The 24271-nt window shown below is 39.7% G+C and overlaps 1 protein-coding gene across 1 annotated transcript in view; it reads left to right on the forward strand.

Moving 5' to 3' along the window:
• The window catches only part of ABCA13 (ATP binding cassette subfamily A member 13), a 285349-nt gene that overhangs the window by 69100 nt on the left and 191978 nt on the right, over positions 1–24271 (forward strand). Inside the window, exons 17-24 of the mRNA XM_034761320.1 lie at positions 1573–6336; positions 7973–9766; positions 10230–10336; positions 12478–12596; positions 14364–14536; positions 15742–15818; positions 16382–16503; positions 21087–21281. Of these exons, the coding sequence (XP_034617211.1) occupies positions 1573–6336; positions 7973–9766; positions 10230–10336; positions 12478–12596; positions 14364–14536; positions 15742–15818; positions 16382–16503; positions 21087–21281 (7351 nt within the window). The remainder of the gene's footprint in view (positions 1–1572; positions 6337–7972; positions 9767–10229; positions 10337–12477; positions 12597–14363; positions 14537–15741; positions 15819–16381; positions 16504–21086; positions 21282–24271) is intronic.

Consider the following 24271-nt stretch of genomic DNA (forward strand, 5'->3'; position numbering starts at 1 on the left):
ATCAACACTGTTACATAACATTTCCATCAGGGAGCTGATTCAGGGCAGCCAGTGCATTTCTGTGATTCTAAATACATTAATGGCACACTTAATTGTGAAAAATAAATTTTAAATGACCTGCCTGGTGGTATCTGTAAACCTAGTCATAGTAATTAAGGGGCATAGATAAGCATTAGCTAAATTATGTTCCACAGTCTGTGAACCTAGTTTCACATTATGCAGTTTTCTTGCTCTGTATGGCTGCTAAATGTTGACTTATTTCTTAACCTGTGGAATAGACAGAATTAGCATAAGTGCAAAAGAGGATGAGCACTCAGTAGTATGTAAATTCTAGAATTTAAGGCTGCTTCCACAACTGAACCACATTGCTCATCCGATGGCCTGTGTTGTACCCTTGGTAGTTAAGGAGGACTCCCTAATGATTTGAATGAGGAGTTTGCTTAAAAGTGATGGTACATGGTCTGTTTTGTTAGATGCATAGAAATAGGACTGAATTCTGCTCCCATTGAAGACCATGAGAGAGTTTTGCCATAGAATTTATTGGGAGCATGATCAGGTCACATAATCAGCCACACCGGAACAAATGCACTTGTCCAGCTGTATAAAAATGTCAGTAAAGCAAGGTGAGAAATGGGGATTGTGGCAGTAAGACAGTACCTATAAACTGGTGCCTGGTGTGGTGTAGCTACTCTGCTGGTATGGAAACCATATAATTTCTATTGGCTCTGTTCACGGAATTTATAAGTTTCCTGAGTTGGAGCTCCATGTCTTGAGACCCTCTGATCCCAACATTCCTTGATTGTTGAGTCCAAACCTTAGCTCTTTTAAACCAACCTTGTAAGGAGAACTGGTTTTATTTATTTATTTATTTATTTATTTATATATATAGTCAAAACGTATTTATATAGTCAAAACGTATTTTCATTGAAAAATGGCTTTGACAAAATGGATGTTTTCCCAGATTTTGTTGAAAAACCTAAAATCAAACATTTATTGGCTTTCAGTTGTTGGGTGGGGTAGGACAGAGGAGGGAGAAGATTTTTGGCTTTATGGTTTTTGGCAAAAACCTTGAAAACTTTCACTTTCTTCAAAAAGAAAATAAAACACATTTTTCTACCTTTTGTACTTGTAAGGTCCTTGATACCAAGCTAATCAGTCTGTAGAGCTTCAAGGCTTTGCTGGCTTCATCAGCAGAATATACAAATTCCTTGAACTGCAGATGTTTGATTCTGCCAACTTTGCCAGTAGAAGTAGGTGCTCTTAACACAGCCACCTAGCCTCAACTGTATTTAGAGGACTTATGTGTCGTGACTTTCTAATCACTGTTTTTTCATGCTTTTTAAAATAGCATGCGATTGTCCGTTAATGTATTACAATTATGGTCTTTTTCATTGTTTCACTATTGCGCAAAATGTGCTTTGTCTATATGAAATACATTCTACAAACACAATTTTAAGATGTAAATATAGCTATGTTCTAGTAAATGGTTGATCAACCATTACATAAAACTGATTTGCGATGTAACTTTCCAATAGATGACTAATTTGAAAAAAATCTCCATTAATGTTACAGGATCTTGACATCTGTCAAAGAGCTTTTGAAGAGGGAAAAGAACATACAGGTTCTTGAGGAGGAGGAGTCGGTCTTCATTCTACAACTTGCAGAATTCATACAAGAAATGTTCATGCCTGGTTCTTCAGCCTCTTCAAGCCTCCAAAACTTACAGTCCCTAACAGAAATAGCCTTGAATAATGCAATTATGTGGCTTAACACTTCTGCCAATATGAAGGCAGATGCTACAGATGTTCATATATTTTCTGAACTCAATAATGAACTACTAGAGAATTATCAACTTCTTGCAAGGCTCTGGCAGAGTGAGCAGCTGGAAGTATTTTGGCAAGTAGTAAAAAAGGTCTTGGATCAACGTGACCATAGAAGTCCAGTGGAAGCAATAGAGATGCTGCAGATGTTCTTATCTAAAATTATAATATCTTCTCTTCAGGAAAATCAAAAAGTCCTTAATAAAAGTTTGCAATTCTTCCAGAAAATTCTTCCAGAATGGCCTGAATTGAGTTTTCTTGACATAGATTATGTAAACAACTTCAGTGAAAAATTCATAGGGAATCTCTATGAGGTTGGAGTGTTGACTCAAGAACATTTCACTACCGCTCTCAGCACCATTCATGCTATGAGAAATGTCTCTTCTGTTCTAGTCTCAAATACAACTTCTGTGTCCAAAGTACAAGATGTAGGGAAAATTGTGTCTGATTTCTACCAAAGCGTCCCAGAGATAGGGGACAGTAATGCAGCCTCACTTATTCAAATGCTTTTCTTTGTCTTCCAAAACATTGATCAGTTAAGTATCCAGAGTAATAATTCTGTGCTAACATTCTTCCAGAAGATCTCAGAAGACATTTCATCTACTCTAATTCAGCATGATTTCCAAAACATGAGTGAGGTTTTTCACTTTCTGTCTGAAGCTATACATCTCCTCCAGGGTCTCACCCAGAAACCTCTCTGTGAAAAGTTAGCAACAGTTTACAACTACGTAGCGCTCCAGGCCCAGTCCCTAGCACAGAAAGGGAAACAAGAGATAGAAGTGGTATACAGTACTCTGGGGAGCCTTAAAACTATATTTTCAGACACAGAGCTTCAGACAACTGCCTTTCAGTATTTGAGACAACTTTTTGATGTCTCTGCAGAAAGCTTGTTAAATAATGAATGTGCTGATTGGTATACGCCTAGCATTCCTTCTGTGAGGCAAACCGGAGATGTTCATAACTCACTTGTACTCCCATTGGTCAGAGTTCTGTCAAATACATCAAACTTCAAAAGTGAGGTAAATGTGCCTTTTGCCATGCATTGCACTGCTACCTGGCTTCAGATGTGGACAGAGATTTTGGAAGAAATGTCTGAAATACTAAGGTTGGATTTAAATTTTTTCAGTTATCTTCGGAATGGCCTGAACCACCTTTCTGAAGGCCTCGAAAATTTAACCCATGCTGAACTGTGCAATGCAACATTTACAATCAATCCTGAAACTACATCAGCAATACATCTACTGAAAATAATAACAGAAGCTTATAACTTAAATGAATGGAAAGACTTTGAGACTCTAAGTGGTCTCATAAGTAAACTTAGCAATGTAATTGATGCACTCAGCTCAATTAAAAGAGAGAGTTTAGAGGAAGCTTTTCAAACAATGGAAAATGTGACTGTCAAATTGCAGAAATCTCTATTGAAGGTTAACGTTAGCAGGGAGTTTTTGGATTCTTGGTTTGATGTTTTCCTTCCATTGAGTTCTAAAGTGGAATATAGAGATACACATGTAGATTTCATTGGGCATTCACTTTCAGATATTCTAACACTTTCTACAGAAGAATTTGGAACTGTTCTCACTGACCTAAGAGAGACAGCTGGATTCCTTAAAAATATATCCCGAGATCAAAATCTATTGTCTTGTGTGATGATTTTCCAGAATGTTACCAAGTTAGTTTTGGAAGATATTTTGAAGGAGAAAAATGTTTCACAGATAAGTGTTCTGTCTCATCTTAATCCTCTTCTAACCTCAGATAATATAGTGAATGTATTAGAGGGTTGTAATAGATGGATGTATATTATCAGTAACCTCAGTGAGAAATACATCACTTATTCCCACCTTGAGAATGCAAAACGTGTTTTATTTTTGTTGACATCTCTGGGAAGCATTAATGAGACTGATACTAGCTTAAAGAATACCCTGGATATTGTTAACATGACTTTTAACCTCATAGAACCTCCATGCTTACTAAATGGTTCTGATGCACATTGTGCAGATGTTTATTTCAGCATTCTAGCAAAAATTTTAAAAGTTCTTCCTACGTTTTCTGAAAAAGATGATGGACAGACTCGTGACTTTATTTTTACTCTATTGAATGCGTCAAGGGGCCAAATTCAGTCAATTGTCAAAGACTTAATGAGATTCTCACCATATACATCTGACTCAGAACAGATGTATTTCATTAAATTAATCACTGGAGCCATCAAGAATTCAAGTGAAGTCCCTAATTTGCCTCAGAGTCTCCAGCCTCCTTCAGTAGCACTTTTGAGAGGAATTCAAATTTTTCTGAAGAATATAACTTCTGAAACCCTACAAAACAGCTCATCTCTTCTGGACACTGTAAATCTCCTAAATGCATTTGAAGCTCTTCCACAAGACAAAATTATGAGCTTCCTAAAGAAGTCCTTTCAACATCTGATTAGCTACTTTATGTCAAACTTGCCTCCTAATACGCAAAGTTTGCAAAACATAACTCTGCATACGTGGATGAAAGCAGCAGACCTCAATGTGGAACTAGTAAGGAAGGCACTAAACATTTTAAAGTCTCATAACCTTACCAATTTTCTGATACGATCAGATGATAAAGGATTTCCAAAGCATATGGCAACTTTGGTGAAAAACATTGAGAATGCAGATCTAGAATTCTTAATAGATCAACTCAAACAAGTCAGGAAAAGCCTGCATCATTTCTTTAAAAATATCAAAACTGTGTACATTGAGAATTCTGTTCTAGACAAGTTGACAGGCTGGGTAGGTTCCTTTGAGAACAATTCATATTCTTGGAACTTGACCAACTTATGGCAAATCACTCAATTATTTAAAGAGACTGAGCTTGATGATATATTACAGGTGCTTTACATTCTTCCTGATGGTGTTAGTCTTATACAGCGATTGGCTCACAAAAACATCACTGATGCCCTAATTGAAGTGTACACTTTCACATCAACTCAGGAAGCAAACATGTCAATAAGTACCAAGGAAGATTTAGCCAATAAAGTAGATAGCCTTTTAGAGTTACTGGAAGTAGTAACTGATATGCCTGAGGAATCTGCAAGGGCTTTGGGTTGTCTGACTGCAGTTATCTGCTGGAACCTCACAACAGCAACACCTCAGAATGACCCAGCTTTAAGGACTTGTAACTTAAATACACACACAAATTTTTCGTCTATTTACAACACGATTGCTGACGTACTTGAGAAGTTCAAGCTGACAACTCCAGGGGGACATGACCTATGTTCTAATGAAGATTATCTGAGGGAGATCACTTACAAAGTGACTTGCTTCTTTCATCAGTTCAAAGAGTGGAACTCCATTCTTCTGAAGCTTTCTGAGATCCACAACATAAATAGTTTGGCTCTGAAACAGCTTATGGGGTTTTGGAATAAGCTATCAGTATATGTTATGGCTTTTGGAAATAGTAGTACCATCTCAGTCTATTGCTCTTCCACACCGAAGAGACAAGCTGCTTTACAGCTCATAGAAACACTAAACAACATGACATCAACAGAGATGGCAATGGCCAAAGCTATTTTTGAACAGTTAGCAGATCTGTATCATGCCCTAAAATTGGATAGAAGCACAGGAATGTCTGTTCCAAAGACTCTTCTTACTCATTTAAAAAGTATGGCCAATGAAATTTCCGGAGCGCTGGATAATGAAGATGTCTTGTCTTTTCTTTCTGCAGTCCAGCCTTTGCTGACACTGTCTCCTGTTGGAAACCAAACTTACATGGTGCTTATGGCATTATCAGCTTTGAGTAGAAACAGTAGTTTGATTGGTAACTTTGAGGCCCTTTGGCTTGATACAGAGAGAGGCATAGAAGATTTATTAGTCAATTTTAGTGTTCCAAACTTACTTTCTGTGATAGACAAAGAAGTTCAATTACTAAGTGCAGCAGCCAGAAAAAATTCTTCATTGGCACTTGCTAGTTTATTAAAGCAGTTGAATTCTTCATCTCTAGAAACTCTACTAAGAAGCTTTGAGGACTTTCAAGAAGTTGCAAGAGACTGGCTACACGAGTACACTAATAAAAATGTCTCTAGAATAATAAATGCACTAGTTGTCCTTATGGCCAATGAAGAGTCATCTGATGACATAGTACTGATTATCAAAGGTATCATTGAATTTTTGGAGCTCTTCACAAATGGCTCTAAAGAAGATCACATTGATATATCATTTGTTGCTGATCTTCTTAGTGGGGAAAAGCTGAATAATGTTCATGTTGCTCACGTGATTTTACAGAACAGTCTGCTTAACATGCTCTCTGACCTCACTACTAAAGAAGAGGTACTGGACTTAAATGATACAGACCTTCAGCTAATGGACTTCATTGATTTGTTTTTTGATGATGCACAATATGAAAATTATGGAAAAGAGATTGCCTCATTCCAAAGAAGGACAATGGAGATGATAAAAGAGTTTTTACAGATAATCTTTTCATCTTCTGAAGGCCATTATAGCAACAAAATGTTTGTCTTATTAAAAAACTTACATAAGGATATAATTGCAGAAATGAGGTGAGTGTGTGTATGTCTATTAACCTTGTGTCCAAATACATTAGAGACAGGGCTACTGTATATTTGTAACAATTTGGTTATACATTTTATTGTAATTCTACTTTAGAACTGAACCTGCAAGTAAACCAGCATCTGGAAGCAAAACTATATTTAATGGATCAGGGCTATTATTTTATTTATCTAAATTTCTGCAACAGTTTTGGATTTTAAGATACACAGTTTGGAAAGAATGATAGTGCAAAACATTTCAAGGCACTGTTTTGTATCTTGTAAAAATGGTATTGCTCTGAAAAAAGGGACTGATTTTTAAATGGTATGGGGTTGCTGCGCCAAATATGGAAATACTTTGAAACTAAACTCCATTGCCTTCGCGGTGCCCAAACATAGAACATGCCTCCTAAATTCTCTACTTGAAATGGTTTCAGTTTAAAATTCAAATTGAGTATAAAAGTAATTCATTAAAAAAGTAACTGTTCCTATACCCATGCCAGGAGTCTTGAGTTGCGAACTTTCATGGAATTTTGTGCAAAATAATTGAATCGCTGAAGTTTTGAGGAATTATTTTTGTACAGACTAAATTAATCCTGAAGCTGCTATCAGTGCACTATTAAAACTGGAAAATCGAGCACACAGGTAATAAAAGTAGAGCCAACACTTAAATCCATTTCACATCCTCTGTATTTCATTATGTACACTGTAACATTAAAACTGAGTAATATAGTAAAGCATGAATTTACCAAAACATAAAAAGGCACAGAAAATTCCATGTGTTCAATATAGCCAAATTAATGTAGAAAAGTTAAACTTTGAATTTCTTGTGTTTGATTTTTCAACCAAACAACTAAAAATACAACCTGCTTTTGGATTTTTTCCAACTTTAAATGTTTGTATCTTAAAAGTTATTGCACCACTTTTTCCTCAAGTTTGAATTGCTTTTTTCTTCAGTGAATAATCATCCAAATTTATAGTTTCTGGCATCAATAGTTCAAGTTGTGATTAAAAATTTAATTTGAAAATGTGGAAAGTGTTTCTTCTCCCCCCCTCCCTTGCATAACACAGAATGTTAAATGGATTCTGCTCTAACATCATAAGAGAAGTAAAATACAATGGCCTAAATAACAACTCATCCAGTTTTATGCTGATATAACTCTGTTGACTTCAGTTTGTCGGGGTAATCTGGCTGTTGACTGAAATGAAGTTACACTAGTGTCAAGCTGGAATAAATCAGTTATGAATGAGGTCTACAATATCTAATCAATATCACAAAGTGGCTAGACAATTTTGGGTAATACTTCATTAATAGTACTTCACCAATTTCTTTCCCCAACCCCTAGCCTCCATGTTCTTCTCCTTATTATCCCAACAGCCTCTACATTTCCTATGCTAATTTATTACATACTGGGCGTAGGTTTTTCCATTGATGAGATGCCTGTTATGGCATCATCTAAAAGGCCTGATTGGCCAACCAGAATGTCCCTTTGGATGACCAGAGTCCACAGCCAGACATTAATCATATTATAGCTTACTGGTAATCTCTCTCTTTTGTGGTAATACCCATATTTTGCTACATTTTCCTAACATAGTCTTACAGTAACAATAATTTGCATCATCGTAATCAACAATATTTCTGTTGCAGAATATTCACCAAAGATGATATTGGAACTTTACTAAACTTGGATCAGTCTGTTAATCTAAAGGAAGAAGTTGATGGGTTGAAAGAAAATATGTATGACTTAATTAAGGATGCAGCCATATCCGAAAATGGGACACTTCATTTTGACAATGCAAAAGGACTGAAGTTTATGCGGGATTTGTTTAATGTCCTGTTTAAAGATTTTTCTGTAAAAAATGGCAGCAGAAGTAACCATGAACTGTTTACGTTTGTGAATCATGTGTTATTTAATACAAATAATTCTGGGGACTTTGTCCAGCTGATTAGAAATCTTTCTAGAACTCTTCAATTTATGAGGCAAACTTCTGCAGAAATGGGAAACCTCATGATTTTTTTTAACAACCATTTCAAGGATTTCCTAGTTAGCTATCCTACTTTTCGAGAAATGGTACTTGCTAATTTAACAGAACTGTTGGCCTCTGTGGATAAGGTGTTTCCTTTGAAAAATAGGCAGATAATAGAAACTACAGAGACATTACTTGATCTCCTCTTGTGGAACAGTGGAGCTAACGATACTCGCAGCCGCTTCCCAGAGCTTGCTGTTGATTTGCGCTCATTGTTGTGGGAAAGCAATGAATTTGTAAAGCTAGCAAAAATAGTACAAGCCATTGTTAAGTTTTTGACATTGTCCAAGAAAGCTTCAGAAAAGGTAGCTAACATTTTGGAACCATCTATCAACTCAAATGCTACGGAAAACTTAGACTACATTGAGATGGTCTATTCAGACCTCCAAAGAGCTGTTCATGATGCAATAGATGAATTAACTGAAAATGAGACTGCAGAGGTTCTGCGTTCAAACCACCATCAAGTGGCAGATTTGGGAAAAGCATTTCTTAATTTGACTTACTTGTCTATTCGAGATAAGCTTTCCAGATCATGTGGCTCTGGAACTGCAAACATATCAACCACACTGCTCACAAATCTGAGCAAACTCAGTGATTTAAATGATATTGCAGGTGAAATCGCTAAGTTTTTAACAAATGTGCAGAATTATTCTGCCGAATTGGAAAGACTTACTGCAATTGTTACCAGTGCAAGCATAAACTCATCTGATGATACTGCCAGTCTAATAGAAGATCTTCTTGATTTTTTTGTACCCATTAATGATATTATTAGCAAAATACATTTAACTTCTAGACTAAATTTTACTCATGCCCCAATAAATGAAGAAAAATGGGAGGGAATTCAGGAAATGATTATTTATTTGTGCAAAGGAAACATTACAGGAATAAAAGCTTCTATCAGAGCTGTAGCTGATCTCTTTCTGGGAGCTTTCTGGAAAAATGACTTAAATCTGCTGCTGACTTATGCAGACAACCAAGATGACTTTCTTAAAGTTTTAGAAGTCACTATGGAATCATTCAAGTTAATGAAGAATGTTTCTGGAGGAAGCTTCAACCTGTGGTCACTTTTTGCCAGCCTTATCAATCAAAATATAACCTACGAGCAGAAGGAACAGTCCATCTGGGAAACAATTATTGAGGACTCATTAAATAGAACTAATCCTTGGATAGAGGTGCTGCATTTAAGTGCTGATCAGCAAGTGAATTCTACAAGAGACTTACTCCAAACAGTTATGGGGTTCTTTGCTAATGGAACTTCTGGTACAGCTGACATGGCCCAGTTGGAAAACAGCATACTACGGATCATGCATGACTTTGACTTGATATTCAAACCTTTATCGTCATATGAAAAGTATGCCAGATGGTTGGTTAACTTGGCTGAACATTGGCGACAAGGCCCACTAAAAGAACAAAGGTAAATATTGGAAGGGTGGCTTATTTTTAAAATCATTGTCCAGGTCTGATTTTTGTTCAGAGGTGCTGAACACTGCTGGCAGTCAAGTCAAAGGGAGGTGCTCGGCATCTCTGAAAATCAGACCGATTTATATTGAGATTGAATTGTTTTAGAAATGAAAAGAAGGAAAGGGGGCAAAGGGAAACAATCTATAGCAAACACAAGAAAAGTAGTTAGCATTTGAAGACTTAACATTCCTATTAGCATCTGAACATAGAGTGCCACCACCTGTTGGCCTGATTCTTATGTAGTTCACTTTGTTGTAAATCAGGAGTGAATCCACTGAAATCATTCTGGTTAGTGTTGTGTAACTGCAATGAGAATCAGGCTCACTGATGTTTGTAATAGCATGTGCAGTCCTTATTAAAGTCATTCTCTGATTCTGTCATCCTAAAAGTGATGGTATCCTATTATTTTTCCTTAGATTCTCTGAGATGTGCCAGGGTTTCCAGAAGCAGTTAAGTGCTGCTAATGCCAGACTGCTACAGAAGGTGCAGATTATGGCTTTGAATGTATTTACAATCCTTTCAGGTTGGTTGCTGTAATAACAACTATTAGCAAGATGGGTTCATTATTCATGTTATTGCTGTGTTGCTAAGACTGTGCTCAGGGCATTCATGTGTAATAGCGATAGGTTCACTTGGATTGTCTCAAGCCTCAGAATGAAGTTGAGAGTCACCTGAAAACAATTTGACTCAGAAGGCCTAGTATAACCAAATGCCACACAAATAGATGCCTTAAGTTAGGTTCCTAAATCCATATTTAGGCTCCCTGGATTGGGGTGAGGGTGGATTTTTCAGAAGTGGTCAGAGTTGGCCTAACTCTGCTCCAGCCACCTAACGGAGTAAAACTCTCAGTAATTCCAATGAGATCAGAGTTAAGCCAACATTGAGTGGTTTTGGTTTTCAGATGTACTGAGCACCCAGAAGAGCCCACTGTCCTTTGAAAATCAGGTCACTTATTTAGGGCTTACAGGGGGTTTAGGAGTCTAACATTTAGACACCTGTTTCTGTGTCCTGATCTTTGTAGTATTTGGTTACATTAAGTCTTCTGAGTCAACTGAAACCACACAGATGACTCAGAAGACTTAATGTAAGTCTTCTGAACTCTATGTAAGACACACAAAAGGTAATCAAACATGCTCATTTTCTGCAGAGTTGCCTAGCTCAAATAGTCATCTAAATTTGCCCTGCTGGATTTGAATGAATCTGAATTTAAAACAACTGCTCTGAAAACAGACTGGATAGAATTGACCCCCCCCCATTTGTCTCCTATCTGTATTCAGCGTAAGATCTGCTGATTTAATGACAGGAATGGATTTTTATTAGTCTTTCTATTTTCCTGTTAACTGGTGGGCCAATCCAGCTCTCTGAGGCAGCTGAATTTTGTTCTGTTAACCATAGTGCAGTTGTAGGGCCAAATTCTCTCCTCACTGTCACATGTACAAGCCTACCAAAGGCAATGGAATGGAGCTGTTTGCTCTGGATATGATGGCTGACCATTTGCATAAAGATTGTCCCTCCAGGAGATTGGGTAGGGAATGATGGGAGACCTCTTTCATGATTGATCCCTAGGATTATCTCTCTGCTGTAAATCCTCCAACATACTGGCCCTTCTCTCCACTTGCCAGTGTGTTGTGGTGGTGGTGGGGGGGGGGGGGGGTTACTGCTGCCCTGGGGATACAGTAGATACAGTATCCTTAAGGTCTCACCATAGGGAAACAGGGTGATGGGGGTCCCAGAGAATATCATTACTTATTTGTATTATCATGACATCCAGGAGCCCCAATCCTGGATCAGTACCCCACTGTGCTAGGTGCTGTACAAACAGAGAACAAAAAGATGGTCTTTGCATCAAAGAACTTATAGTCTGAATGTGCGATAAGAGACACCAGGTGGATACAGACAGATGGGGGGAGTACAAGTAAACAGTGAGACAGTATTGTTCAGCATGATGGCAGTGGTCTCACCACACCAGCGGTCTAACCTTTGTCAAGTTTTTTGTAAGCATCTCAGCAAAGGAGAGTTTTGAGGAGGGATTTGAAGGAGGATAATAAGGTAGCTCTTCACAGATATTTACAGGGAGTTTCTCCCAAGCACGAGGGCAGCATGGGAGGAAGCACAAAGATTCTTTCTTGAAAATAATATAACTGGGCAGTGGAGGTTGGCATAATAGACCATAATCAGAGGCAAAAGTTGAGAGCTTGATGGCAAAATAGAGATTATAGGGTGGAGATAGACTATGAGTGGCCTTGAAAATGAAGACAAACATCTTATGTTAGATGTGACAGAGATGGAGGAATCACTGGAGGGCTTAAGTCCACTTAAAACCCCTGACAGGCTCTGCATCTTGCTCTCATGAAACCATCACTAAGTCCTCCTGCTCTGGTTCTGCATCAGGCCTGATCATCCTCGGGTATTGCTCGGAGTGGTGTAGGACCACCATACAGTCAGTGTAAGGGTAACATGCCCTTTTCTCCCATGTAACCTGTGCTATGACTTTAATAAGAAATAATACTTAGCAGTTGTGCACCGCACAAGATTTTCCTGCCCTTACTTTTAAAACTTCTTTCCTCACTCCTCACCCTTCTCAATGCCGTCAGCATTTCTGATAGGGAATCATGTTTAGGGTGATATTTTTCACTGATTCAGCCTGTGTGTTTTCTCTTACAGACAACCCTACTGTCATCAGCAACCTTCTCTGTGCTTTTACGAGCTGTAAGGATAGCCTAACAAGGCATTTCCTCCTTTCTGCCATTGAAGGAATCAATTTGGTTCATGAGCAGTATCAGGTTTGATGGATTTCTAATCCTGCCAACATCCTTTTGTCATGCTTTAAATGTCACACTGGAAAATTACTCCATAAGTATTTTCCTTCTTTTTTTTTCCTACTGCCTGAAAAATCAATCACTATGCTTCTGTATAATCAGGGTTTTTAAGGGATGTTTTTCTGCCACACTTGATAGTGATACCCAGAGGGAATCACATAATATATGCTGACAAGTGTTGAAAGCCATAAACAGAATAACTAGATTGCCATTGGGTACCAAAGAGCAATTGGTATTTTTCTTGCTTTATATTCCAGTATTGCAGGTGCTTTCATAGCACTAAAAATTTACAAGGACAAGGGTAAAATCCAAACAAAATACAAATCAATCCCCCAACCAGAAGCATCTGGGCTAAAATAATACCCAGAGTACATATTAACTGTACTCGCCAAGAGGGATTGATCTGTGTATCTACAACAGTTCTGAAGTTTGGCAAGAGTCGTAATCAGAAGACCAACAATGTAGCATTTTGAGCCCCATTCAGTGTTCAGTCTTGCTCCACTGAAGTCAATCAGAGTTTTGCCATTGACTTCAGTCAGAGAAGAACCAAATCATCAGAGACCACCAAAATATTAAATTTACCGTTTTACTAGAAAGTTCTCCTTTCTTCACTTTTGGCTCTCTGCTCTGATATTTTGCACTTGGTCTACTCAGAGCTCTTGTAGATGTAAGTGGGAGTTCTGAGTAAGTAAGGAGAACAGACAGCATTGGGAGCCATCTAGCAAATCTGAGCCCTGGTCTACACTCGTTGGGTGGGTCGGGGGGCGGAATTGATCTAAGTTACGCAACTTCAGCTATGTGAATAATGTAGCTGAAGTCGACGTACTTAGATCAACTTACCGTGGTGTCTTCACATGGTGAGTGGACTGCTGCCGCTCCCCTGTCGACTCTGCCGCACCTCTCGCAGAGTCGACGGGAGAGGGCTTTGGGGTCAATTTATCATGTCTAGACTAGACGCGATAAATCGACCCCCACTGGATCGAGTGCTGCCCACCGATCCGGCGAGTAGTGTATACCAGTGGTTCTCAAAGCCAGTCTGCCGCTTGTTCAGGGAAAGCCCCTGGCGGCTCAGGTCAGTTTGTTTACTTGCCGGGTCCACAGGTTCGGCCAATCGCGGATCCCACTGGCCACGGTTCGCCTCTCCAGGCCAATGGGGGCTGCGGGAAGCAGCACGGGCCGAGGAATGTGCTGGCCGCCCTTCCTGCAGCCCCCATTGGCCTGGAGCATCGAACAGCGGCCAGTAGGAGCCGCGATTGGCCGAACCTGTGGATGCGACAGGTAAACAAACTGGCCTGGCCCACCAGGGGCTTTCCCTGAACAAGCAGCAGACCGGCTTTGAGAACCACTGGTGTAGACATACTCTGAGAGTAGAATTTTGCTCAGAGACCATGTATCTCTTGATTTTCTCTCTCTCTCCATCTCTATAACACCATGCACCCACCAACACAAAGCGCACGTACAAAAGGCCAAAAAGAAATGTCCTGTCTTGACGGAGAATAGTTAGATAAAAGGATAAATGGAGAGAACAGTACAAACGTCATGATGCAAGGGGGGGCGGGCACATGTCTGCCGGTGTTTAATAAATCATTGTTATCTATCCACATTTTGATTTGTGTTTATTTTTAAACAAAGTTAATCAGAAACTACACAACATTTAGCATTTTAGGCCTGTTCTTTCAAGCAAATAAATACACAGCATGTAAATTTAACTATGGTTGCCATCTTTTGCAGGATATTGAAACAATGTGGTCAGCTTCCAATGAAGGGGACTGTGGGAACCTTTTATATGTAAACAGGAAGCTGTCCAGTACCTTGGAGAGCTTCCAGAGAGCATTAGAAAATATCACCTACAGCAGCTGTGAATGTCAAATCACCTTAGAGAACATCCAGAAACACATGCAAATGTAAAGCCTTTACTTTTCACTGCCGTGTTGTTCTGCTATGCATTATTTTTGTTAGTCATGATGATATAGTTTCATACATATTCATAAAAAGTTTGCACAATTACAGTATAACCTCTGCTCACCTAATGTTTGGTTAACAATCTAAGGTCCCGGTTAATTGGAGATTGGTCAGATATCCCAACAGCAATATGTACCACTGATCCATGATGATCAAAATCCCTGTTTATCAAAACACGCTGGAAGTTTTCAAACAAAAAAAAAAGTTATTGTGTAGTCATTAATGGTACCAACAAAACTGCAACAATAGTTACTGACTTGACTCCTAACTGTCTTTTCTTTTACCTCTACCCCAGACAGTTCAAATAAGCATCCACATTTTTGGGTTCTTCGCTAACCCCAGTTTTCCAAGGCCTGATTGTATGATGTGCTGAGCATCTTTTGCAATGTGCTAAATATTCAGGTCAATTCAAGTTGAGTGTGCACAAAAACTGACAGGCATGCTTGGCACCTCACAGTATTGAGCACTAAGTTGTCTTAGATTTTTTCTGTCCCTTATATAGTACTGCTACGCAGCCATCTGAGAGAGTAGCAAATACTGTTGTTAACTAAAGGGTAAATGAAGCTTTACTGGAAACCTTGGAGATTCTTTAAAACAGTTGCCTATAGAAGGGTAACACTTATTATGTACTTTACTGTACTATCAGTTTCCATCCAATAGACCACGTTTTCAAAATGTACCTGAAAGACATAAGTCCATTAGTGCCATTAAGAGGAGTCTGTGGCCATAAGCTGCTGTCCCTCTGGACCATTGACTCATGCCGCTTATTTTTTTAGTACATTTACTGAAAGTCATGGAGGTGAGAAACTGCTAGACCAGTGCTTTTTCATCTGGTTTAGTTTCCGACAACTTAATAATGGAGAATCTCATGAATCATTTCCTCTCAGAACTCACCTATGGGAAAGGAGTGTGATTATCGCTGCCCAGGCAGTGTGTGCACGTAGTAGGAAGGCTCGTTGACCTCCTCTCCATCTTTAACAGCTCACATGGACAAGCACCAGGACTGATCTGGCCATTAGAATTTACCTTTTGCTTAATTAATGTTATTTCATTATTCCATGATAAGCCCTATACTTAGTAAGCTTAACATATGGTAAAGCAAACTACTTGGAAATGGCTGCTTGTAAAACTAGTGTTGTCGTTTCAGGATGTCTGGAAATCTAGAGGCACCTTCGTCAGAAAATCTAGTGATAGCTTTTGTCAGTAACTTCAGTCTGCCAAATGGTGAGTACATGGTTTCTTTACAGGAGCTAACATAAACTACAGTGCTGTTTTGGAGATCACTGTGGTACAATTGTTCACAAGACAAGAGAGAAAACATAACAAAGTAAAAAGAATGCTTCTTCGGGAGAGTACCAAGGTGACATTGTATTGGCGTCTTATGAATAATTTGGGGTCTGTTCCTCCTCACTATCACCCTGGCCCACCTGTTGCCACTGGCCCCAGGTCAGCCCTAAGGGCTGCCCCGGTCACATGCTCTTGGAAAGGGGAGATCCAAACTGCAGAGCGAGAAGCCGGATTAAGTGATTGAAAACTGCCTTTGGTAATTTAAGGTGCCTTCTTCCCAAACCAGTTTTGGGGAATGGCTTATGCTCCAATGGAGTAAACCTCCTGCCCCCTTTCTCCCTTAGGATTGGTAGGAAAGAGAATAGCATGCCTTGGAAACAGCACTCTGCCCTTTCATGCCCCCTCAGCATAGGTCTGTGAGGAAATGGAGGGCTGCCTGGTGACCCCTAATTAAAGCAGTGTGGTGAGAAATCGATGATCCATGTTTTCCTGCATTGCAGATGTGAAAATCAAAGACTGCATGCAGAATGTTCCTGAGCTGGCACGGGAACTTCGTTCTTTAGTCAACATTTCTGAAGATACTATCGACACACTCATGGAAGCTAATTTCTCACAGTCCAAGGTACAAGGCGAGAAATGGGATGCTGAATTAACATGTTGACCTATAAAAATGCTTTTCAGCCTCTCTTAGCTGGTGTAGAATGAACAAGACTTGTTAGGAATGTGGGCCTCCTATGTTTTCATTTGCCATTTTTTTTATATGGAAGATTGTTTTTGTTTGGGAAATTCAAAATAAAGCATTAAGAGCCCAATGAAAAAACCCTGTGATATTAGCAGCCAAACCCCTGAGGCATTGCAAAGTCTTCTGGAAACTTCAAGGTTTCACCTTCTTGGATAGTTAAATTCCTATTCTCTCCTATAATGGGCAAAAAGTTACAACTTTTAGTTGGTGGGATAGGGGCAGGACAGGGACAAATTCTCTGTAAATAGGCACAGCTCCATTGGGGTAAGTGGAGTTTCACCCATTTTTATCTACAAAAAAGTTGTCCTTTTACCACCAGGAAATTCTGGAGAGCCATAAACTTCATGGGGAAATTGTACTGCACCCCCCATAGCTCTCAGGTTTGTAGTGAGGAGAGTAGATCACTCTTTTGTGCTCCCTGGATGTGCTACTCTCCCCAAGTGCTCCCTTGATGTGTTATTCCCCCAAGAGCCTTGATGTCATTACCTCTGTTTCCCATGACTGTGACCGATTCCCGCTCTGAAGCTTGGAGTGTAGCATTAACTCTCCTTTGTCCAGTATGAATCATAAAGCTAACTAGAGGTGCTCTTTCCTCTGTATGTGTGTGTGTGTGTGTGTGTCTGTGTGTGTGTGCGCGCGCTGGAAATGAATTGGTATTTTGATACTTGACTGAAACTGATCAGATCAATCAAAGAGCCACTGGATGTCACTGATGCTCCACAGTCAGAGGAAGCTGCAGGTTTTGACCATAGAAAGCTTGACTACTAGAATGGCAGTTCTCAGTTTGAATTCTTTCACACAACAAGCTTAACTTCAATTATAGGTGGCTTCTGTTCTTCTGTTTCTTTGTCAATGTTACTAATTGCCATTATTGCTATTTCATTACTTTGTTAGCAGTAAATGTAGACAAGATACCTGGAAGTGAGTAAATAAAAGAGGAATTTGACAGTAAAGTTTTATATCCCTATTCTCTTGAAATAATAATGCTATGGAGCTGAATTTTCAAACATGGTGTCTTATATCTACAAAAATTGTGGGCACACCCTGATATGCAAGCAAATGCCACATTTGCATGTTCATACAAACATTTGCTTGTTTTTTTAAAAAAGTACCAATCCATATGGGACATAATACATTTTTACTTTTGCACAGGATGCAAATATATATTTCAGATGCAATGTATGCATCTCCTATTATGAAAATGATATGTTGTGGACAAAGCTATGAAAACATTTTTTTTTTCATTTGAAGTTGGGGGAGGAGTTTGACCAAGTTTTATGAATGCTGACCTTGCTACACTTATCCATGCCTTTGTGTCACCTCAAGACTAGACTACAGTGATGTGCTTTGTGGTACTTTATTTTAAAAGGCCATTCAGAAACGGAACCTAACCTAGACTGACTGCTCACTTAATGAGTGGCCTATTATGTGAACAGTGCATAAAACTATTGCTCAGAAAACTGCACTACTTTTGAATTTCCAGGAAGAGTTCAAAGGGTAGGTTTTAACCTATTGGATAAGCCATCAGTGGCTTGAGATAGAGCTGGTTAGGAACCAGAATTTCTGTTCCCTGGAAAATTTAGGGGGAAAAAAATCCTGTGAAACAAAAATTCCTAAGAAGTTGGATTTGGAACAATTAAATTGGTTTGTTTTAATAGTGTAGAAACATTTATTTTACATATATAGTACATTAAAATAGTATATATAATAATTAGAGATATATATTCAATAGTAAAATATCTTTAACAGTAACATTTTAATATAATATAAACTAAATTGAAAAGAATAGTCGGAATGATTTTGACTTTTTCCTGTTGAAATTTTTGCTGAAATGACACATTTCCCACAATATATTATAATTCCAACGAAACAGCATTTTTCAGCAATGATTTTTCAACCGGCTATACTTTGGGATCTGAATACTGAGGGACCACCTCCCTCTAAGTTTCACTCTATGACACTACCATTGATACAATCAACAGAGATGATCCAGGGACAATTTCCTCCTCATGAACAAGGAGTTTCAAGCTCTGTGTTCCACAAAGGCCTCTTGACCCTGGAACTCCTGGTCCTTCTCGGTCTCTCACATCCCTGGATTTGTTGTTAGCTCTTGTAGCAAGTTCAGAGTATCTTTTCTCCTTTGTAGTAGAGGAGGTGGGTGTCTGAGAGGTTTAGAGATGTATCTGGGCTGGCAGGATTTGTCATTGATCTTTTATATTTGTGGAGGGATGAGTCATCTTCTGTACTACTGGATGGTACTATTCACTACTAAATTAAAGAAATACATTTGTTTTTATTGTTTTCTTGTCCTATCCTCATGTTGCTGTATTTGTCTTTTCATATGATTTGTATTTTCTAAATATTTGTGTAAGCTCTCTCGGTCTTTAGGTGTACCTACACTGCATCGTAAACCCGGGTCTGTGGGTCCTGGGCTTGTGCACTTGTTGTTTCGAAGCCCAAGCTTGAGTGTCCACACTGCATTGTAAACCTGGGTTTACAGTTGCTGGATCTTGGTCTCAGCCATTCTAACGCATCCTTACTGCATTATGCAGACCGTATGACTCAGATCTGCTGCTTGAGCTGCAGCTGCACTGCAAAACAGGGCAACCCAGAGGATTCAGGGGACCTGGGGTCTTCGGCGCCAGAATCTGTCCTGGGACCCCCCGCCATGGGTCATCAGGACACTTGGGTGGCAGGTCCCGGAGCGGAAGGACCCCCCACCACCGAATTGCCGCCAAAGGCCTGGAGTGGAAGAAGCTCCGGGGGCCCAGGCCCCACGAGAGTTTTCCGGGGCCCCCAGAGCGAGTGAAGGACCCCGCTCCAGGGCCCCCGAAAAACTCTTGTGGGGGCCCCTGTAGGGCCTGGGGCAAATTACCCCACTTGCGCCCCCCCCCCCCCCCCCGGGCAGTCCTGCTGCAAAATGACAGGGCTTGGACCCAAGTTGCAGAAGCATTTGGACTCTGAATCCCCTGTCCAAAACAGGATCCTAGGACCTGAGTCCTAAGTGCTTGCTGACTTGAGTTGGACAGATTTGTGTGTGAGTGGAAGGAGGACTTGGGCTCAAGGCTGAGTCAAAATGCAGGCTTAGTGTGCTGTGTAGACATGCATTACATAAACATAATGGTCAGGCCAATGGCCCATCTAGTCCAGTATCCTGTCTTCCAACAGTGGCCAGTGCCATATGCTTCAGAGAGAGTGAACAGAACAGAGCAATTATGGAGTGGTCCAGTTCCAGCTTCTGGCAGTTGGAGGGATTGGGATGTGCGGAGTATGGGGTTGCGTCCCTGACCATCTTGGCCAATAGCCATTGATGGACCAATCATGAACTTATCCAATTCTCTTTCGAATCCAGCCTTCACAACATCCCATTGCAACAAGTTCCACCAGTTGACTGTGCCCTTAGTGAAGAAGCACTTCCTTATCTTTGATTTAAACTTGCTGCCTATTAATTTCATCAGGTGACCCCTAGTTCTTGGAATATCTGAAGGGGTAAATAACACTTCCCTATTCACTTTCTCAATACCATTCATGATTTTATAGAGCTCTATCATTTCTCCTCTTAGTCATCTCTTTTCTAAGTTGAACAGTCCTAATCTTTCTTCATATGGAAGCCATTCCATACCCCCTCACTATTTTCATTGTCTTTCTCCACATCTTTTTGAATTCTAATATATCTTTTTTTTTTTTTTTTTTTGCAATGGGACATCTAGAACTGTATGCAGTATTCGAGGTGTGGGTGAACCATGGATTTATATAGTAGCAGTTTGGTATTTTCTGTTTTATTATCTATCCCTTTGCTAATGATTCCTAAGATTCTGTTAGCTTTCTTGATGGCCAGGACACATTGAGTGGATGTTTTCAGAGAACTCACCAAAATAACTCCAAGATCTTTCATGTGTGGTACCAGCTAATTTAGACCCCATCATTTTGCATGTAGAGTTGGGATTATTTTTTCAAATGTGCATTATTTTGCACTTCTCAACATTGAATTTTATCTACCATTTTTGTCTCCCAGTCACCCAGGTTAGTAAGATCCTTTCATAACTCTTCATAGTCAGCATTGGACTTAACGATCCTGAGTAATTTTGTGTTGATACGTCAATTCCTGTTGTGGTTTTAAGATGCTTCCACAAAAAAAGTATATATTTATGAAATTTTTTCTATGAATTTTCAGTGTTGTAAGTGCGCCTGCCCAGATCAAGGAATGGTGCCTATTAACTGAATGATGTACATCTTTATAAATGAAAATAAATAGTATTGAGAAATGTATTTAAATGCCCATATAGTATAAAGTGCAAGCATGTCATCTTAACAAATAAGTAACTCTGTCTTCCAGTTCTATTGGTAGCTATTATAAGTAGCGTTATTTGTGTTATGAGACACATATTTACAGTGTATTCTTATGAAAAATTTTTTGATACATTTCAGGCAGGATAAATTTTAATCTATGTACTTCACAACAGTTTCTCTATAGTGCCCTTGCAGTAGCTTTAGCTGGAAGATGTGACAAGGAAGTGCTTAGTCTCTTGCTGACACTTCCTGAAAATGGCAAAACTTCTCTGGCAGTGAAGGAACTTTGTTCTCTCCCAGCGCTGGACTTGTATACCATGATTGTACGGATTACCCAGAACTTGAACTTGCGTAATATCATTTACAAGGTAAGAGGAGCAAGTACTTACTTCCGGAACTTTTTGGCGCTAGATGGATAAGTAACCCAATTACTGATCATAGTTCTGCCCCATATATTTTGTTGTCCTAGATGTTTATCCCAGTAGAAACCAAACACTGTCCTTCATGAAGTTCCTGCACCCTCACTTAGCATTGTGGAACCAGTAGATCTGCAGCAGGATGTACTCCTATATGTTGAGGGCCTGCTCCAGATTTCACTGAAGTCAATGGGAGTTCAGTCAGACCCTGGGGATGGATCCTGCCCTGCTGTTTGTGGGGGTGGGGAAGGAAGGAAGATTTAGGGAGCTCCCTATAGTTTTTTCCTTCATTTCCCACACCAATGCAACAGAGGGTGCAGGACTGAGGTTTCAGGCTGGGTTTTCTCCCTAGTTTCATAGGCAACTCTGCTTCTGTGTCTCCTTATGAAGGGTATGATTTTAAGCACAGAAATGGAAATCAGGGAACCCCAAATTCTAATCCTGGCCATGATGCATAACAGTTTAAGAATGGGGGTAAAGAACAGCTTGTTCTATTGATACTACGGAATTAGTGTAGGTATGCAAGTTGACCTGCTTGGAGGTTAGCCAAGATACCAGATCAAACACCCCTCAACTTTTGCAAAAAGTTGCATGGAACTGTTAGATACCCCAGGGATCCAGAACTTGGTCTTGTATCTCACCCAAAAGACAGCTCTATAATTGGCACTGCACCATCTAGCAAAGTGTCCGGGCAACAGATTGGAGCTGATTTGTGGCTCAGGCTTGCTTGTTTAGCACTAACAAATAGAAGTTTTCAAACTGTGTTCTGATGGTTCTTGGAGAGCTGTCAGGTCATACTGTTCTAATTCCTGTTGGTAACTGGATGAAGCTAAGAATGTATAAATCCTTTGCCAGTAGTAATCTTCCATGTGAGCAATTGCTGTAGCTGCCACAGGAGTGTTATTTGATTATGTTCTGTCTCCTGAATCGCCAATAAAATTGTTAGCTAAATGCTAATAACAGAAACTTTGGAGATCCTTTAGGAGGCCATAAAAACACAGCTCAGTTTTCAGATCTTTGGCTGAAGTTAGAATGAGTCATCTTTTGACTTGTAAATTGAGCAAATCTCATGTGGCATCATTTGAGAGAGAATAAATATGTAACCCCCGATACGACTTTGACCAAGTCACTTATCTAAGACCAGAGTGCACATGTAAGTATTTTATTGGCTTTACTAGGCTTTGGAGCTTTATATTTTCCAATGCCTCTGTGTTAGAAGTAAAAATGTTCACTATGTTATGGAAGTTGTAACAGTAACTATGTGCCTGGGCTAAATATCATCATTCTGGGGTGGGTTACACAAATACAGAGTCACCACCTTCTATGCATAACAGCCCTGGGACAACTTTTTGTGCTGTACAAATACTGTGACTAAGAAGATAAGTGAACAGATCAAAATTCTTTTTCGCACCAAACTCTGTGATGGAGGACAATAGGACCCAGAATCATCTGGGAGCAGTAAGATTGTACCATGGTCCAAATTTTCAAAAGCATCTAAGTCACTTAAGAGTCTAAGTTTTATGGGAACCTAGGCTCCAAAGTTCCAATGGGACTTAGACTCCTAAGGGTATGTCTCACAGTGAGAATGTGAGCTCGGGTTGACAAGACTCAGTCTTGCGAGGCTCATGCTAGTGCACCAAAAATAGTTGAGTAGACATGGCTCAGGCTAGAACTTGGGGTCTGAAGTCAAGGGAAGGTGGTGGGCTTCAGGATCTGATCTGGAACTTGCTATTTTTAGCAAACTGCACAACTATTTTTAGGACAGCAGCGTGAGCCTGAGTCTGTTGACCCGAGCTTGGAGGCTCACTGCTGCGGTTTGTGTAGACATACCCAAAATGACTTGCGTGCTTTTGAAAATGTTTACTCCACATGCCTTTGATGTTCCAATAGCTCATCTCTTCAAGATAAGAATAGCGTGGGTTGTGGTCTAATCTCTGCAGCAGATGGTTCTCATGTGTAAGGATCACATTAGTTCAAATGCAGACTGCAGGGGGACAATGTTTACTTGCAGTTATAGAGGAAACTAAGCTGTATACTTTTTTGTTGCTTTTGAGAGCTATGCCACAACCCAGAAGCAGCTCACTGTGGCACTCTGCCTCTTTAAGGCTGGGACTTCTGGGCTTGGCCAGCAGTAGGGAATCTTTTTGTTCCCCCTCACTCAAATCTGGCTTGTGGACTGAGACCCGGGATAACAGGAATGTGGCAAAAATGTCAGGGCCACAGGTTTCCTTCTGTCCTTCCTTCCTTGACTTCTCTTTTCTTAACATTTTCCTTTCTCACTCTCCTTCCCTGGTTCCTAGGCTGCTTGCTAATTTCCACTAGTTTGTCTCCTGACTAATGCATTTCCTGTGTACAAAAGAAGAATAAAATTATCTCAACCTGTATGTCTCTCTTCTTGTAGTAGAGAATCTGTAAGTCCAGAAAACTCCTCGCTTTGGGTTTGTCCACATGGTAGCCGTGTTTATCAGATCAGTTAGCTCACTCCAGTTAGCTTAACTTTATTCCACCCCCCACCTCTTCATGTCCATGTTAACAGAATTTTAAACTTCTAAATCATTTGAGTGGCTACCATAGGACCAGCTCACTTGATTTTAACGGCATTAAACTATGCCTACATGGGTATTAAGAGGAGATGGGGTTCAGCTGAATGAATATAACTCAATTGAAAAACACAAATTTTTGCCCATGTACACTGGGCCTTTGGGGATTACTGATGAAGTTAGGAAGTGTAAGGCTTGTATGTGGTTGGAAAATTGTAGTGTTGCCATTATACACAGCTTTCTGCATTATGAAGGGGGACCAAGTGTTTGCTGCTGAAACTGAGTTGCCTCTGTGACTACCTTTGTGAGTGGTTAACCAGGAACAAGTCTGGATTTATTGTTTGAGATGACACAGTTATGAACAAAATAATCCTATATTGGGTGGGATATGTGATGGCTAGT

The sequence above is a fragment of the Trachemys scripta genome, chromosome 2 (genome assembly GCF_013100865.1).
Source record: "Trachemys scripta elegans isolate TJP31775 chromosome 2, CAS_Tse_1.0, whole genome shotgun sequence".
Lineage (NCBI taxonomy): Eukaryota > Metazoa > Chordata > Testudines > Emydidae > Trachemys > Trachemys scripta.